Below are 18,908 nucleotides of genomic sequence, written 5' to 3' on the forward strand. Positions count from 1 at the left end.
AGTAGCTCCATCTTTAAATTAACATTCCTAATATTCTTTTTTTTGTCCTACTAAGTTTTAAATCTTTTTCCTCAAGAGCTTGTCTCCACTGTTCCAGTTTTTGGAAGAATAGCACATAATCTCTCGAAGAACTATATTATATGAAGATCAATGAATACCATATGAGCGTTTGTTTCTTTAGTCCTGCATTTTTCCATCAACTGCCTTATGTCAGTTGAAATGAAATGAATATAATATTAATATATGGGTATTATACACAATTAAATTTATGTGATTAATGACATTTTAATACCATTATACTAAATATGAATTAAATTATTAGAAAAATTTTTCACTAAGTACTTAACAAAAATCAAAATTTGATTAATTTATTAATGTTTTGTATTTTGAAAACGATTTTCGAAGTGGAAATAGAAACGTCAAAAATAAACTTGTTTTAAACTTAAATTGTGGGTTATTCCCAATAAAAAGTAGTAATTATATTAAGATGCCACACAAAAATAGCTTCAGAACAATATTAATTACTAATTAAATACTAATTATGAATAGAGAAGAGTCGTATAATATGAGATACATTTTTTTCAACCTCTATTTAAAAAAAATAATTCTAATTTTGTTTTGTTCTTAGTAATTGGCTGGTATAATTATGTATTATCTTCTGGTAGTATCGAAATAATTCTATAAGATACCTTTAGGGGATAATAAAATGTTAATAAAAAAAACAAATTGGCCAGTTTACAAAATAGTCGCCTATTTGGCGATATTAGGGAAACGAATACTTCATGTACATGTAGATAAAATGTAAACAATTTATTTGTTATTTTGGTAATTACAAAATATAACATTTATTTCAGTAAATATTAATTATCGTGAAAGGTACAAAAATAATGAATACAAGCTAGTGGCAATCCATCCATATAACATTTGCAGATGGAATTATTGTTGTCTTTAGTTCCACCGCAAGCTTCATGACACTCTGTAGCATTTACAGAAACGTATCCATTCCGTATTCTTCCGACAAAGCCCAGCTTTGTCGGAAGAAAAAAATTTAAAGCAGTAGATACATTCCACATCCTCTTCTCCTTGATCCACGTTATCTTCAGAATCAACATATGGTATTTCTTGCTTAGACTCTAATGAATCCGAAGAAACGATTTCTGTTTTCCTTTTATTTTTTAATTTAATTTATTGCTTAAGTTCTTTGTGTAAATTAATGCCAGCGTTTATGTTTTCTTTAATTCTCTGCATGCCTTAGAGTAAAAGTTCTTCAAGATCTTTTTATAAGGCGATCCAGTAATTAAAGCAGCTGCACCAAAGTTCTTTCGTTTAATTCCTAATGGACCAGATAAAACAGGCCTAGTCCATTAGGAATTCCAAGGTATTCTGAGCACTGTTTGCAACTCTTTCAACGCAATAAACAGTGTTTTTTGTATCAATGAATGAAACATTTCCTTCACACTGCAGTCGAATTGGTAGTCAGGTGAGTAAGCAGTAGAAAGTGAAAGCCATCAAAGATTTTGGAATGCTCAAGGATATCTTGTTTATTGATTACCTTGATAATTGTGTCAGTGATGGGTAGTACATAGTATTATTGGGAACGGCCGTAAATGAAATCACAATGCGCAGTGAGACAAATCGTTGGCATTTACAATTAATTCAATACCCATTGTAGTTTTGAGATCTGGCCACAGCAACTTTGTAGATCTCAGAAGATTACTAGCTACTAAGATATTCCTAGCTTTAGATATAGTAAAGTGAATAAAGGTAAAAGTCAGCCTTCATCGATTTGCATGAAAACTTGGGATATAATTGAGTATATTTTACCGTCAACTTCAAAAGCGACATATTCTCGGCTCGCGCTTATTGCATTTTAGGGATGATATCGACCTATTTTGTTAAAAATGGTAAAAAAATGCAGATTTAAACATTCTGGCGTAAGGAATCTCATTTAATTAAATAAAATATATGTTTTTCAACATTTATATACACGATTTATGATTTTAATCAATTTTTCAACCCTTTTAACAACAACCTCCTAAATCAAAAATCATGAAAAAATATTTACTTTTATTTCATTAAACAGTTTGTTTAATGAAATAAAACAGTTTGTTTAATGTTTATGATATAATTTTTGGTTGACTGTGAAATTTCAACCCTTAAAACATTGGTTCTAAGAAACTTTAATCATTGGAATAATACATTACTAAATTGAAATCTCATTTCATGAGTACTTAAGTATTTATTTATTTATTGCGAAATTTGCCACCCTAAAAACCACCCATTGTCATAAAACTAATGGATTTTTTTATCAGCTTTAATTAGTTAGAATCTTTTTTAATGGTTATGATAAAGTTAATTACTATATTTCAAACTTTATTAATATTATTTGTTCCACATCCCCCAAACAATTTTTTCAGGGCTGTGTGACTCATAAAAAGTTAATTTAGTAATTAAGAAGAAAATATATTAAAATATATGAAACGTTTAAAAATTTTTATTTAAATAATATTTCATAAATGACCACTGCACGATCCGCAGGTTGCGTTACAAAATAACCCTACTCTTCGACACCCGTAAGAAGCGCCGCATATTTTTTGGAGTTGTAAGAAATAATTTTTAACAATTCTGGAGCAGGTGGACTGGGATTATTAATTGGAAACAAAGACTTTCCAATTTTGCACCATCCCCAGTCAACTGGATAAATGTCTTTGTATCCAAGTGATATCTGGGTTTGTAAATAAACTCTTTTGATGTGTTCCAATGCAGCAACCGTGGGGACGAGAGATGACAACTTTACTAAATTATTTTTAGTGGTAGCATTAATAAAGGACTAGTAATGCATCTGTTCCAGATGAGCTGACAGGCTTTCTATGCTGACATGAATATGAGTTTACTCATATTCAAATCTTTTGTATTTTCTTGCATATTACTTATTATAATAAGAAGTCGAGTGACACCCAGAGAAAAAATGAGAGAATCTTCCACTACTAGGTATAACTTTTTGCAAACTTGAGCTCTCATCCTGTTCTTGATCTTTTGCAAATATACTGAAATATTCAATAGGCACACATCATGCAAGAAAGTCCCACCATGTTTTCAAGCAGATATACAGAATTCCTTTCACTTTTTCTATCTTCAAAATATACATAAACAGACATGTATATTTTGTGAACATGTACCTATCGTCACATCTACTTCTTTTCTATTTACATACATACAAAATCTCGGCTCCAAAAAAATGTTATTATCTCTATTATTTTTTATCCTTCAAAACAAACATAAAAAGATAGTAAAATCCTTTTTAAAAAAACTCAAATTTTGTTCTCTATCATTTTTTATGTATATCGAGTATTTTTGGAGTTATTATAATGAATGAAAAATTCTGGTTTTTTTAAACATTTTTTTTCTTCAAAAATATGCATTCTAAACACCTGTCAAAATTTTTAAGTCGTTAATTATGCTAAAATAAAGAAAGTCTTATAGGGATTAAGACTATAAATTTTAAGTTTTGTGAAAATGGTGTATGTTTTACTTTTCACTTTTTCCTAAAAAAATCGAAAGGGTCCTCTTATTTTCATCATAACTTGCTTAATTCTGATGCTATCAACTTCTTGAGTTCTATAAACTATCTAGAGCTCATTTGATAGGTATTTCTGAGTACTTTGAAAAGTGTTTAGTAACTATATTTTACAAAATTCATTGTTTTCCCGTTATTTAGAGTTATTTATGAAAACCGTGTTAACAACATGCATTTTTACCAAATAATCAAAATCTTTAATATGTAATGACTCATCGATTTATTTTAATAACATATAAAAAATTTTGCTTAGAATTGGCCCCTCCATAGATTTCTGGAGTTATTTTTAATAAATTAATTTCCACTCCCAAGAAGGCATCCACCACTAGGGTAAAAGCAGTATTACAGTATATATTGTACCTTATTATATCAATTTTTGACATATGTGGCGTAAACAGATCTCTATCATGGATGATGTCATGTTGTTTCAATATGATTCTTAAGTCTTCACATTAGCATATTTTCCTTACTAACCCCTTCTGAAAACAGCTATTTATATAACTTCTCCCATGATACATGCAATAGTTAAGTATAGGGGATATAATAAAATAGTAATATAAGAGTTATTAATAAAATGTTCAATAATAAAAACAATAAATCATTTATTACACAGTTCATTTGTTATATTTTTGGGACTTAATTTTTTTATATGCTTCTATAATTTCCTTCTGCTGTATATCCAATTGTCTCCTCAAGGAGTTTGGAAGCTCTTTTCGCTTGCCTTTCTTATCTATCACCTTACTCGTCTTGTTTATACTACCTTTATTCTTTGTCAATTCCACAGTTCCTTCCTCTGGTGATTTGTGAATCACAGATTTTAACAGCAAATTTTTGTTTCCAGGCTGAAAAGGTTTTTTATATAAATATGTTTTCAAAGCTGCATAATATTATTCTCCCTCCCCCCTCTGTCACTCTCTCTCTCTCTCAGAGAGAGAGAGAGACAGAGGGAGATATAAAAGATATTACAAACACAAACATCTTGCATCACTACATACTTACTCTAGGTGCAGATTGAAGCTTTTCAGCTCTTCTTGGTGCTATTAAAGAAGGTGGGGCATGAGCTATTTCCCCAAACTTAACATGGTCTTTATATTCTTTAAATTCATCAACATTCACAAGTTCTTTTCTTTGTTGCTTTTCATCCAACTTCTTTTTTCTCTTTTGCCATTTTGATAATCTTGGAGCTTCTGGTTTGTCCTTTTTCTTCTTCTTCTTTTTACCATCTTTCTCTTCCTTCTGTTTCTTTTTCTTCACTTTTTTAAGTAATAATTCTAGCTCATCTTTTTGTCTTTTTACTACTTCCTCCACCTAAAACATTAAAGTATAATATATAAGGTAATTCAGTCTTAAAATAAGAGTCTACTGTCTTATGCTACCTAATTTACTTAATGTGTATTTTCTGTAGTAATCAAATTATTTTCATCAGTTTATCTTTAATATAGGATTAATGCTCTTAATAAAGGATTTAGCATAGTTTTATTACACTAAAGGGTACATGAAATTTAGAATATTTACCTCACCGTCTTCATTTCGTTTAATATCAACACCATATTTATCCTCAAATTCAGCTTCTTTGACTGCTTCAGAACATATTCTATTCATACGATGGACAAAAGCTCTATCACTTTCACCGGGAAGTTGCACAAATTTTCGTGCTGGCTTTTCAGGTATCCTTTCAAAAGGTTTTTTACTTTTTTTGTTATTTCCATTATTTTTTTCTTTGGATTTGGGCTGTTCGTTATTTCCATTGTTTTTTTCTTCCACTTTGGGCTGTTTGTTTCGCTTAAACAATTCTCCACTTTTAGTCTTATTCTTCAAATCTATAATCCTTTGAAGGGTTTTTGAAACTTCTTGATGATCAGGATTTGTAGGAGGAGCATTAATTTTATTCTTTATACTAAAACATGCTGGTTAAAATGATAAAATATTATTAATGATTATGGTACCTTTCGAATCTTACGGCAGCCTGCTTTTCTGGATCTCGAACTCCTCGATGTTTACGTCCAGGAATTTTTCTTCCCATTTTGATAAATAATTTATTTTATACCATAAATTACAAAGAAATGTTATCCTCTCATATGTAAAATTAGGGTTAGGGTTAATCGAAAGTAGTTCATTTTGAATCTCACGATTCTCACGTCAAGTTGATAGGTCTACCCAGAGAGGGTCTACCATTATCGTTGGTTAAGGTATGCAGCCACAGTATATATCTTCAATAACCTATAATTTATATGTCATTAATCACACGTGTTTTTAAATGTTGATAGTGTATGAGAGTGTAATTTAAAATAACAACTTATTAAATTAAATTCAGTGCTGTTTAGTTTAATTGTTTTGTAGAAATATTTACTATTAAGAGATGACAACTAAAAACGCGAACAATGAACCTACAGTGGGTCCACCTAAGAAGAAATTTAAAAAAGATGGGACAACAGATTCCAAGTCTAAAAAGATAAAGAAATCAGTCCAAAGTAGTATAAATCTTAGTAAAACCGATAAGTCAGCACCAAAAAATTTTAAAAAACCTAACTCTAAATTTACTTCTAACAATAATTTTAAAGGTAATAATAGTCTGTATCCATTACTACTACTTGCTACTACTATCATACTACTTCAACTAAATTGTTTTATTTGTAAGGTATGCTCTACTTGCAATGAATAAAAATTTTGTTTTAGGAAAGTCTGACAACAATAAAAATAAAACAGAAATATTTGAAAACTGGAATGAGTTTAAAAAGAAAAAGAAAGAACTGAAACTCAAAAGAAAACAAAACAAAGATGGATTTGATGTAATAGTAAAAGCGAAAAGAATCGGTGAGGAATTAAGGAAAAAATCTCTTAATGGGGGAGAACAAAAAAGGATTCAACTGATAAATGAGCTGCATAGTCTTTTAAAAGGAGGAGGACATTATCCTAAGTTTGTTCTTGCACATGATACTGCAAGAATTGTCCAATGGCTTTTGAAATATGCATCAGATTTTGTCATTAATCAAATATCAAAAGTAAGTATACCCAAAAAAGTAGTTTGCAGCAGTGTTTTGTTGATTATTTGTATGACAAATCTTACAAATTCTTATTTAGATGCCAATTCTTCTTAAATACTAAATGATATTTTTTGGTTCTTCGTTTTCACTTATTTTGCTCATTAAATTTTGTGTTACTTTATTTTTCTTTCCTTTTTTTTGTTATTGCTTGAATTTCTTACATCTTTCAAACTTTTTTAATTCAGTTGTTTCTATATTATTGTATTTTTCTGATGGTTTGTTATATTTTTCTTTTTTGGTTGATGATGATGCTTAAGTTTTAAATTCTTTATGTAATATTTTCAATTCCCACTTTTTGCTTTTTACTGCAAAAATGTTATTTTTTAATTCAAGTTTTCTTCTTTCTCCACACTATTTTTAAATTTTGTCAGATAGCCACTTTATTTGGTTTTCCTTATTAGAGTTGTCCTCTGTTGGAGTAATATATGTTTGATCATAATGTATATATTTGCTTCACAGTAATGTTGACACAAATTTACTTGAAAAATGAACTATTATATTTTAACGTAAACATTTAATTATTGATATTTATCTTTCTGGGTCATAGACTGTATAAAATATTTGTAGGAACTCATTCCAGTCAGTGTAAGTATGTTACAATCGAAGTATGGTATCCATTGTGTGAAACGACTTTTAAAATATGGCAAGAGTGAAATAAGATCTCAAGTTATAGATGCTATGGTTGGTCATGCTGTGAAACTATCAACATATACTATTAGTGCTCCACTTGTAGAATATGCTTTTTCCACATGGGCCACTCCTTTACAAAAGCAGTATTTGGTGCAAGAATTTTATGGAGACCTTTACAGATCTTCCAAGGATAACAACGTCAAACATCTAAGAGATACATATAAAGATAATCCAGGTTTAAAAGATGCCAATTTAGGTAATTTTCCACTTTGTTAAATTTTCTGTCTTAGTAATTATCCCTGTTCATTATTAATATATGACATAAAGAGTATAAGTTAGCAAAAAGAAAGTTATCTTTATTCATTTCTCTATGATAATCAGATAATTTGGTTTTTGAAAATATATTGTTTGTGTACCATTTATAAAAATCCATCCTCACTACCAGCATTGGTTTTAATATATCTGTAAAAAAAATGGACAGTTTTATAACCTTAATAAACCCAATGCTGATAATAATATATAATTAACGAATTGACTAATGTGACTAAACATATACCATGTGTTTTTGTACTTCTGACACTTCTTTTGTCTTCATTTTGCTTTGAACGACCTATAGTTCCATTTTGGAAGATCCATGTTTTATCAATGAAAACAAAATTATACAAAGTTGCTTCTGTCTCTACAATATAATTTTTTAAAAGTAAAGATCCTTATGCTCCAACCTTAGGGAGTTCCATAAGTCTACGCCTTGGTGAATCTTTTCCCATCTGTAACCCAATTCTTTAAAAACATCCATAATGATGTAATGCAAACATTGAACATTTGCTTCTCAACGAAGTTGTCTCTTAATAGTTTTAAATTAAAAGTTACATGTTTTTCTGCAAAGAAAACACTATAATTAATAAACATTTCTCAGTAACAATAATTCTGTCTACATTTGATAATTTGTCAAAGTTCATACTTGTCTTGAATATGTCATAAATTTCATTTCGAATGACACTCATATTCAACACTTCTGTATTATGAACATTAGATACACTTAGGTTTAAGGCTGCAGCAACAGGCTAAAATACATAGAAAACAATGTAATACATAAATATATTATATTCTAAACTCTTACTGCAGTTAACAGTAATAGAGGCCCACCAATATTTCATTCTTGTTCAAAGTATTCTCTTAACAAAAAAGAATGAGTTCTTTGCAACTATTTGAGTTGTGTTGGCATTTTTCTAGCATAATACACAACAATAATCAGTTTATTCAAACTATATATTGTGAATTAAATTGTAAACAAAATTCTTTCTATAGGGTTATAAATTATTGACAACACTGTAAACATTTTTGCCAATCCCTCATATGCCATTGCAGATCGAAGTATTCTATTTAATTAAAATAAATATTTTTTTTGAGTAATAAACTTAAACAATTGGTTTGTAAAATTTATATTATTAATAATAGTAAATGTTTTTGTCCAAGTATTTCATTAATATAATTTTAAAATACTTAATGTAATCATAATTATATTTTATTTTTATAATAACATGTTGACACCTATGAAAGATCGAGCAACTCCATAAGGGTGTCATATTTTGTGGGTGGGAAATTTTAACTAAGAGTGACGTCTGTTTGTATAAACCATGACGGAACCTTAAAGTTGTGCTAAAAAAAGTATACATGTTGAAGTCTGGTTCTAGTAGTATAAGTATGCACAGATTTCAATTTAAATTCTTATCTTTATATTCATAGATATTGTTGATAGGGATATGTCGATATCTAATACTCTTTTTAAAACTCTGACTTAAGTAATAACAATTTTTGTTGTGATGCAACTGCTTTAGTTTTAGAAATAATTTGAATGAATGTGATGATAACCGCTAAAGGGGTTGTTCAAGTATTATGTAACGAAATTATGGTTGAGGGGGAATCTTGTAAAACATTACGATCCATTACACAGGCGGAAGGGGGTTACATGTTACGTAACATTGTTTTTTTACTTAAATAAAAAAACTGTGGAATTAAAATCTCCCAAGTTGGCAATCTTTTTCGTTTATGCTTTACTGGGAATCGCTAGATTGTATTGTACAATATTAATTAAAATAACCGAGGAATGACAGATTAATTAGTCTGATGAGCCACACATTGAAAAGTAGTTTTTTCTTTGCATTATTCATTATGAATTAAATGTACCTAGTTCTCCAAAAATGTCACAACCAATGTAATCATATTTATGTGGCTTTCATAGATTGCAAAAAGGCTTTCGATAGGGTGAAGCCTGGAATGCTTTTTACCTTATTAAGAACCTAAGTCATTGATGGTAGAGATCTAAGTATCATAGAAAACTTATATTGGAAGCAGTTATACGAGTTGATGGGAGATTAACTAACGAATGTTAATTTAACTAACGAATGTTAGTTAGGCGTTAGATAGGGATGCATTTTATCTCCGCTGTCATTTAATATCTGTTTATATATAATTTTCAAACAGGTTTTGCAAGATAAATATTTTCTGAGTAAAAATTTTAATCTTGAACCGATTAATAATCTTAGATATGCCGACGACATTGTTATCTTAAACCATAATCTCCAGTGTATTCAAGAGTAGTTGCATTGCATCAACATGACAGAAAGAGAGATAGGTCTAAAAATGAATGTTTCTGGCACAAAACTTATGTCTCATGACAATACATCCTATAGATAGACCTATAAAACATTGAGAGAGTTACTAACTTTAAATATTTGGAGTGCAACGTTACAAACCAACTAGACCCAAGTAAAGAGATAAAGTGCAGAATTGAAGCAAGTCACACAACATTTCGAAAACTGAAATCATTTTTATGTGACCACTGTTGTCAGTGTTGTTACATAGCACCGATATCTGGACTCTGAAGGCTGATACGAACAATCCTAACGGGCGGCAAATGCCGCTATTAAAGACTGTTATTTATAATAACAGTTTCAAGCACCATGTTTCAGCTTATCATGAAAGGTAAAATCAAGGGCACCAGAGGAATTGGAAGGAAGATGTCATGGCTCAAGAAGGTTAGCGATTGGATAGGAATATGCAGTGTTGCTCAACAATTTTGATTAACTGAAGAACGCAAAAAATTCACCAGTGTAATTGCGAACGTTATGGCACTGAAAGAAAAAGATACCTACCTCGTGATTTTATTTTTAATTTTTGTTAAGGATACGATTTTAATTTGAATAAAATGGTTTATTTCAGGTACATTTCCGATTCTAAGTGTTTTGCCAAATGTAGAATTAAATATATTAGTTTATCCATTTATTATAAAAAAAAAGTTAAAATTCATGAGAAGAACCATAAGGGATGAAGCCAAAAGTGTATGTAACAATGGAGTAATGAAAACGTAAAACATTGTAAAATTAGCAGTAAAAGTTTACTATTGCGAGTTAGATATCTCTTGTTTTATTTAATATTACTACAAATGCGATTAAATCAATAGCAAAGTTATTTTACCGACAATAGCAACACAATTGTAATTATTAGGTAAAAATGGTCCTCAGGTGTTACGTAACGTTTAGGTAGAGGGAGGGGGTCTTGTAAAACATTACAGTAAGTGAATTGACATAAGAGTCTGATAAAGTTTTCAGCTGTTTGCAGTAGGTATATTGCAAAAGAATCGAGCAGCAAGTTACTGATGTCCAATCAGAATTTTACAGTTATTTCATGCAATTAAATTCTTGGAAAAGCAAACCTTATGTGTGCCTAATTTCTTTGATTAATATTCACAAATAACATTTATTTGTATTTTTTAAATTTTAATTGTTTTATCGAAATGTTAGCAAGACTTATTTCCATTAGTATATGATTACTGTCATATTTACGAACTACCTTAATTGACATATAACTTAATAACTATTGTAAGATTCATCTATAGAAGAATAAGTTATTTGGTTCCGTATCTGTTTGCTTGAAATAAAATATTAGTAACTCACTGGTTCTTGATAGCTTGTCTAGTGCCAAAATTATGTGTCTTGGAAGTGTTAATTAAAATAAAAACAATTATATTTGGATAAGTTTTTAGTTGTCTTATTTTCTTATTAGGTGCTACCAAAGCTAATCTAACTAAAATCTTAAACAAATCACTTTTGGATTCTGGATTAGTACAAACAGTGTTATATCAATATCTTAGTGAATGTTCTGCCGAAGATAGGAGTGAAATGATCAGTCAATTAGTACCTCATATTGTTGTTATTAGTAATAGTAAAGATGGAGCAAAAGCAGCTATGCAGTGTATTTGGTATGGATCAACAAAAGACAGAAAGGTGAGATTTTATTGATTTTATTTTAAAACTTCTTAATTCATTAATTTGGTCATAGCTAATTTAGAGTGAATCTGAACAACTAAGTGTAACATGACCAAAAGTAAATACATGACCAAAATTATATTCAACGTTTTAATAATCAAATAAATGAATTTAATATTTTAATTAAAGGTGTTTATACCAGATTAACAAAACTTAATAATAATAAGCAATAATCATTCATCATTTATAATCTAATTTACCTGCTTCATTTTAATTACGATCTGCTGAGGTTACACTACTCTCACTGTCAGCAGAATTCACAGAAATTGTTAAAGATTTAACTATGTTATCCATTCACTGATTTACATATTTGTATTTCTTGAATCACCTGATTGATACAATTTTTCCAGTGACTAGCATTAATATTTTAAAAATGTTCTAATTCTAATAAAAATACTTATACATATGGCAGCCTTAGCTCAGTGGCTAGGTAGGCTTACCAAACCGGAAAATCATACACACTATGCCGATACTGAGAAAAATGTACTAATATACTCATTTTTAATTCGCAGGGAATAATGAAAGCAGTTAAAGAACATGTGGTGGAATTATCCAAACATGAACATGGCCATGCCACAATAATAACTTTGATAGACTGTATTGATGATACTGTATTACTGCATAAAATTATAGTATCTGAGATATTGAAAAATGCCAAAGATTTGGCGATAAACGAATGGGGAATGAAGGTAAGTGAATCTCTGATTAATCGGTTCCCATCTTAGAAAATCTATCAATAATTATATTTTTATATTTCGATTTTTTTTATTTAAAGGCAGCCGCATCAACCATATTGGTTATTAGCGGATGGATTTAATGTAAACAATAATGATTACAAATAACAAATAAATAACATACTTATATGTGGTTCAATATGTTACAGTCTCTTAAAAATTTCACAATATTTTTACTGGTACACTCACTAAAAATATCTCTTATAACTGATGGAATTTTATTAGTTAGTTTTTCAGCACTATATTTGGGACACTCCGTTAATACGTGTTTCACTGTTAACGGCACGTCTCAACTCGTACATTTTGGTTGAGATTCCTTCTTCATGAGATATTCATGTGTGAGTTTGCTGTGTCCTAATCGGAGTCTGGTTAATACAACCTGAAGGAAACGGCTAGGGACGTTGTTACTCTATCGTCCAAAATTTGGTTTATGTAATTTCTTTTAAATTTGAGGATTTTTCTTCCCAACACTTAGTCCAATTACATATCAGCTTTTGTTTAAAGTACGGATTGAGATCTGCTAATGGTTTTATTATCGGTCTGATATTTGGAGAATTTTCTATTTATCGATCATTTTTATCAGCTAGTTTGTTTCCTTTTTAACAGTATATGGAGGGAATTGATTGAGTCAGTAATAATAAGGAATTTATCTGGTTTGACTGTTTGTATGTGATTTAGAGCTCTGTATATTGCATACATTTCGCCAGTTATCACAGTGGATTCTGTGGGCAATTTGAAACTGTTTATTATGTCTCTTATAACAAATGATGATCCTACACCAGAAGTTGTTTTAGATGCATCTGTGTAAACTTGGATATATTCAGGGAAACAAGAAAGTATTCTATTATAATTGCTTATAAATATTTGTGGATTAGTTTCAGATTTATGATATGATGATATGTAGTTCTAAATTTAAAGTAGGCAAAGATATTAACCAGGAAGGTGACGTGTTTACGTTTGCCGAATGTGTTAAGGGAAAGTTAAAAATTTCAATAGAGTTTGAGTAATGTTTTTGATCCCCTATTGAAATGGTAAATGTGTTCTTATATTGATATTTGATAACGATGACTGAGTAAGAAAAGGGTTGTCAGGTTGTAGTGATGATTGTTTAGAAGTTTAGAAGGGTAAGATAGACTAAGTAATTTCCGTCGTTCATGTAATGATGGCTCTCCAAGTTCCCACTCGAGGCTTGCAACAGGAGTTGTTTTATAAGCTCCAGAGATTATGCGTAATGTATTGTTGTGTGTAATGTCTAAGATTTTTAAATTTGACTTCGACGCTGAAGAATATGTAATGCATCCGTAGTCCAATTTTGATCGAATTAGGTTTTTATACAACAGTAATAATGTATCTCCGTCAGCACCCCATTGTTTGTTGACTTAACATTTAAGAAAATTTATACCATTTTGACATGATATCGCCAATTTTTTAATATGTGGTTTCCAACTTAAAGTTTTGACGAATGTTATGCCTAAATATTTTATCTCTGTACTTCGTTTCAAAAACTTTGTGCTGAATTGTAAGGCAGGTATGTGAGTGTGAATAGGCTTTTTGTAAAAAATAATATATTGTCTTGTCAGCTGAAAAATAGAATCCACTCCTATTGACCAACTTTCGATTTTATTTAGTTGTTCTTGTAAAAGTTTGACCATCGAGTTAATATTTTTTTCTTTGATAAACGTTATCATATCATCAGCATATAATCTAGCCTGTGCAGGTCTCTTGAGATTGTTTATAACATCATTCATATATTTCGATTTTATTTAGGTAAAATATGCATAACTAAAAATACTGCTTTGCAATCTTGTGTGACCTCTCTCACCATCCTTCAAAGACAAGGGCTTTTAAATATGATAGAATCCTTAAATAGTGTAGGAACAGCATATTTATTGGCTTTATGAACATCCTGAGATTTAAAACAAACAACAAATCTTACAGCCTAGGTCAATATACTACTACGTGACAAGCGGAAGTTTTTGCTTTGGCATTGTTATTTAAGAAAACACCTATAATAAAAAAGGAGAATGAAAGTGAATTAACCATGCAGAAAATACGAAATAGAAGAAGAGACTGCCATACAGATCCTATGCCATTGCAGTCGACAAGTGATATGCAGGAATTCACTGGCCAACTGAGAATTGAACCAGAAGAGATCCTAAAACTACACCAATGAGGAAACTGTTGGCCTTTGTTGAGGCCACATGATTTATTGCAGTTTAATGTAAAAACTGGGTATAGTGCCAGATATTAATGTGTCTCGCCTGAACTAAGATGAAGAAGAATCTCAACTAAATTTCATTTATCTCTTTTTTTAGAGTAAATTCATCCACACAAAAGTGTCACACTGTTTCTTTTGGACGATCGAAAGACCCAATGGAATATAATTATAAAATACAGTACATACTTATCGACTGGGTTACCGAAATTCGTGATCTGGGAAATTTTAATGGCATTATATGTTAATAATTTTCAAGTCTTTACAAATGCTTGGCTTTATAAAAAGATGCACTAGAGACTTTCAGAATATTGAAGCGATTAAATTACTATATTGTTCTTTAGTTAGACCTCATCTAGAGTATTGTTCTCGTGTATGGTCTCCATCTTATATTTACATATCAAAAATTGAGATAGTTCAACACAAGTTCTTGAAATATGTAGCAGGGTATACTTTTTGAATTAAGTTAAGTAAATTATGATAAAATTGAAACCCAACTTGGTATTCTCTCATTGTCTGAGTGACGATTAATTAAAGATGCAAAGATGCTTTATGGTATAATTTATTTTACAGTCTTGTGTCCTCAGCTACTTGAGCAGGTTGGTCTACATGTACCTCTCTAGAATACGATTAAACCAAACTTTTTATGTTCCTCTTCACAGAACGAACTATGCATATAATAACTTATTATCTCTATCACTAAGATGGGCAAATATTCACCTAGATCTAGATTTTTGTACATCGAAGGCTGAATTCATTTCTGGTCTCCGGCATGTGTTTATTTGAGTGGCTGTAGAATAGGTATTCATCATTTTGATATGTAAAACTAAATTACGTGATTAGGTTTGTGATGTTTATATTTTATTTGGTTTTATTGTATTTTTAATTAGCACACATATACATTGAAGTTTTTTAGATAGGTAGACACTGAAAATTTCTTTTAAATAAGTATATTGAAATATAACTATTGTAAACATTGTATTCTGTACCAGCCCGTTGAAAATAAATTGAAAAATACATTTTTTTGTTTGTAGGTTTTGTTATGGTTGGTTGCTCCAGCTGATTCGACAAACTTCCATCCCTTGTTTATAAAAGAAATAACTGATGGAAGGGAAGCTTCGACGTCCAAAAAGTCGGCAGAAATTCGAAGGAAAGAAATATTAGGCTATTCTATTCCAACATTATTAGAATTGGTGGCGAAAGATGCCGAATTTTGTTTGTCAAGTCCGTCATTAGCTATTAAAATGATAGCTATAGTGAAAGCAGGTATAATTATATTACATAATAATCTATGAAGAACATTAACTATTTGTATTTTAGGAAGTGGTGCAGAATTAGGAGCTGCATATACTAGCTTAGCCGATGTTATAGTTAATCCGGAATGGAAGGTTAAAGAAAACGAAAACGACGTTTTGGGAGTGGAAAATGCTGGAATCCATATGGCTTTAAAAAAATTGGCTCAGCAAGATAAAGTCAGACTAGAAAATCAAGAAACCACATTCGGTTCAATCTTAATAGAAAAATTAAGTGAAGATACAGTAAGTTCTACTAATTAAAAAGTATATAATGATGATATGTCTCCCAATGAATTAGTTGTGGGATTCCCCTTAGTCAGTTCTCTTGTCCTAGCCCTCAGCTCCTATCTATGAGTAGACGAGGCGCAGCTGGGGTAATATGCAGATGGATAAGGGCATCCCTGGAGAATAGGACAGTAATATCCACTCTGGGTAAAGCAGCCATCAAAGCAAAAGTACGTGGAGGCTGTCCACAAGGTGATCTGTCCCCTCTACTTCTACCCTCCAGCTGGTAGTAACATTATTAAATGCCTCTTCTATATCTAAAAAAGCGGCCATTTTCGTCTTCCAGTGACTTTGAGATAAGCCTGTTTAGATCATCCAACGCAGAGTCCGTAGATTTACCAGGTTGGTATGCATATTGCTTAGAGGATTATTACTTAGCACTTCGTCTTTGATGTACCTATCAAGAAGCCTTTCCAGCGTTTTTAATAGAAAAGAAGATAGGCTTATCGGTATATATGACTTTGGTGTTAGGTCTGATTCTTTACCTACCTTAGGCAAGTATATGACTTTAATCCTTTGCCATATTTCCGGTACGACCCCCATGCTAAACTGGCTTTGAGGAGTTTGCATAGCTGAGGTATCAATACTTCTAATCCCATATGCAACAGTATTGGATATATGCCATCTGTCCCTGGAGACTTATATGGCCGAAACTTTTTAGCCGAAACTATTTAAAGACATGTCACTTGGCATGACTACTGACAGCAAGAATCATTCCCTAACGGTTCAGCCTCCTCCTTTGTCATCCGACTTGTTATCGGCAATGGCAGACTTTTACTTTTATATATGTTGTATTATTTTACCAAAGAGATTTTTGTACTCACCAAAGTTGGCCTTGTTACAATTTCCTTCTCAACCTTCCTGTTTCTTTGTTCAATTTAACTTTTGTCGAGGCGAAACTTTTGTTCACAAGTATATATTTTTCTTTTTGTTTTAGATGACAAGTTGGTTGAAACTCAATAGAGGATGTTTTCTTTTAGTAACAGTCTTTGAAAATGGCTCAGAAGAGACTCAAAACAAGATGAAACAAAAATTAAAGAATTCGTTGAAGTTGCTGAAGAAGCAGACGTCGCCTGGTGCTAAAATTTTATTAAAGAAACTGTTATAATTAAGTTTAATACATTTTATTCCTCTTATTACTGTGTTTTATTTATCTAATTGTTGTATTTTTTTTTAATATAAGTGAAGAGTAGATATACTATATGAGATTAAAACAAAAAATCTCTCAATTAAGACATATTTGTAGGAATATGAAGTGTGCTCATGAATAAGGAAAACTTAAATAGTTGAACGAATATTATTAAACAAAAAGGACAAGCGATAATATAAATGGGAGACTACATGTACCTTAACAGTGGAGGAGAAAATATATTCTACGGCACCTTCTTGTTACCAAAGAAACTAAAGAACTGGATAATCGAATTTAGCTAAATTTCAGATATGTATTTTAAGATTACATAGGAATTATCAAAAAATATATTGAGTAATTTACAGGCTCCAACAGAGCAAAACGTTGATACAAAACCGATATAACGTATATGAAAGGGCTCGACAGAATTCTTAAAATAACACTAAGAGGAACTTCTGTAGAGTTGGAAAACTCTACAGAAGTTCCTCTTCGAGGAAAAGGAAAAGCTATAAGTATATAAGAAGATTCAATATAGTATTTTATTTACCCAAAAAATAATATACAGTACATTCAACAAACTTACACCTAAACGATTAACGGAATTCGCACCAAACCTTTCGTTGTAGTAAAAGGCACGGTAAACTGAACTGGTGTTCTCCATAATGTTTAACACTTTGCTAAATTTTAGGTATACAATAAATATATGTGTCATTTACCTGTTGTTCATAGTTTTGCATATTTTGTTACATTTTTTTTAATAAATAGTATTCTTGCATAATGTTATTTAACGTAAATTTCTTTCACCTACTTGTTTAATAATTTTTTTCTGAAACAAATACTACCGTTCTAAGGATAATTTATATTCAAAGTAGATATACAAAGTATTAAAATATCACTTTAAATTTTTGTTAAAAAATACTTCGGAGTAAACTAGAACCTTTTGTCAATTTAAATAGTGGTGGTTAGATTGACCATATTATGTCTTTTAGAGTGTACCGTTTTTGAAACCTCTGTGATTACGGGTTTAAGTTAGGGTTTTGGTAAATACATTTAACTTTTTATTTTCAAATGAAAATACTTGTACTAAAAATAAAATAATTGTGGAAAACATTTTAATTTGTTTATGTACGGTTTCCAATCATTTCTAAACTTTTTATCAAACAATTAAATTACAATCGGCATTCCCAATGATCATTAGGCTAATTTGCTTACTGTGTTTAGGATCTTTGTAAGCGGTTATATTATATTTTACCTCCCAAGCACAACAATTAGAAAGTTTCTCTCATATTGATCTAAACTCAGTATATTGTAATCCAAACGTGTAGTTTTAAGTGACTTAAATAAATAAATACTTTACCATGGAAAGAGACAATGGTGGACCTTTAAAGTCATTATTATGTATAAATCAACGCGTTTGTAACGCACTCGGGATAAGTGAAAGTAAGCTAAAAACTGTAATGAAGACTCAGAGATTCTCAAGAAGATCTTACTGTGACTGAGTATCACGAAGACAAGAAAACAGCTCGTAAACATTCTAAGAGCATTGATTTACCTGATTGAGAAAAATTCTAAATTTGCAATATTTTGTATCGAATCATATCGAATCGAAAATAATCAGTACTTTACTGGCCAAAATAAGAGAAAGACAAGTTTCTGAAATTAAGAGGACTA

At 30.5% G+C, this 18,908-nt stretch overlaps 2 protein-coding genes across 2 annotated transcripts; one reads left to right on the forward strand and one right to left on the reverse strand.

The window, feature by feature from the left end:
* Positions 1-4,162: 4,162 nt before the first annotated feature.
* LOC140447795 (uncharacterized) lies at positions 4,163-5,725 on the reverse strand. The gene is made up of 4 exons (XM_072540656.1): positions 5,524-5,725; positions 5,093-5,474; positions 4,577-4,885; positions 4,163-4,419 (listed from the first exon to the last, which is right to left on the reverse strand). Exons 1-4 carry the CDS (start codon positions 5,598-5,600, stop codon positions 4,192-4,194), a joined length of 996 nt encoding a protein of 331 aa, XP_072396757.1. The 5' UTR covers positions 5,601-5,725; the 3' UTR covers positions 4,163-4,191.
* A 71-nt stretch (positions 5,726-5,796) lies between these two features.
* peng (Pumilio and CPL domain-containing protein penguin) lies at positions 5,797-17,244 on the forward strand. Its single transcript, XM_072540646.1, has 8 exons — positions 5,797-6,138; positions 6,254-6,579; positions 7,189-7,507; positions 11,317-11,537; positions 12,092-12,268; positions 15,563-15,794; positions 15,849-16,066; positions 17,046-17,244. The coding sequence occupies exons 1-8, from the start codon at positions 5,937-5,939 to the stop codon at positions 17,214-17,216; spliced, it is 1,866 nt and encodes a 621-aa protein (XP_072396747.1). The 5' UTR covers positions 5,797-5,936; the 3' UTR covers positions 17,217-17,244.
* Positions 17,245-18,908: the final 1,664 nt, after the last annotated feature.

Source organism: Diabrotica undecimpunctata, chromosome 1 (assembly GCF_040954645.1).
Source record: "Diabrotica undecimpunctata isolate CICGRU chromosome 1, icDiaUnde3, whole genome shotgun sequence".
Lineage (NCBI taxonomy): Eukaryota > Metazoa > Arthropoda > Insecta > Coleoptera > Chrysomelidae > Diabrotica > Diabrotica undecimpunctata.

Bases quoted from the DNA above. Each gene is read 5' to 3' on its own strand.
- LOC140447795 (XM_072540656.1), bottom strand. From the start codon at position 5,600: ATGGGAAGAAAAATTCCTGGACGTAAACATCGAGGAGTTCGAGATCCA. The intron at 5,475-5,523 runs GTACCATAATCA...AGCATGTTTTAG, and splicing joins GCTGCCGTAAGATTCGAAAG to TATAAAGAATAAAATTAATG. The intron at 4,420-4,576 runs GTAAGTATGTAG...AAACCTTTTCAG, and splicing joins AGCTTCAATCTGCACCTAGA to CCTGGAAACAAAAATTTGCT.
- peng (XM_072540646.1), top strand. From the start codon at position 5,937: ATGACAACTAAAAACGCGAACAATGAACCTACAGTGGGTCCACCTAAG. The intron at 6,139-6,253 runs GTAATAATAGTC...ATTTTGTTTTAG, and splicing joins TTCTAACAATAATTTTAAAG to GAAAGTCTGACAACAATAAA. The intron at 11,538-12,091 runs GTGAGATTTTAT...TTTAATTCGCAG, and splicing joins GATCAACAAAAGACAGAAAG to GGAATAATGAAAGCAGTTAA.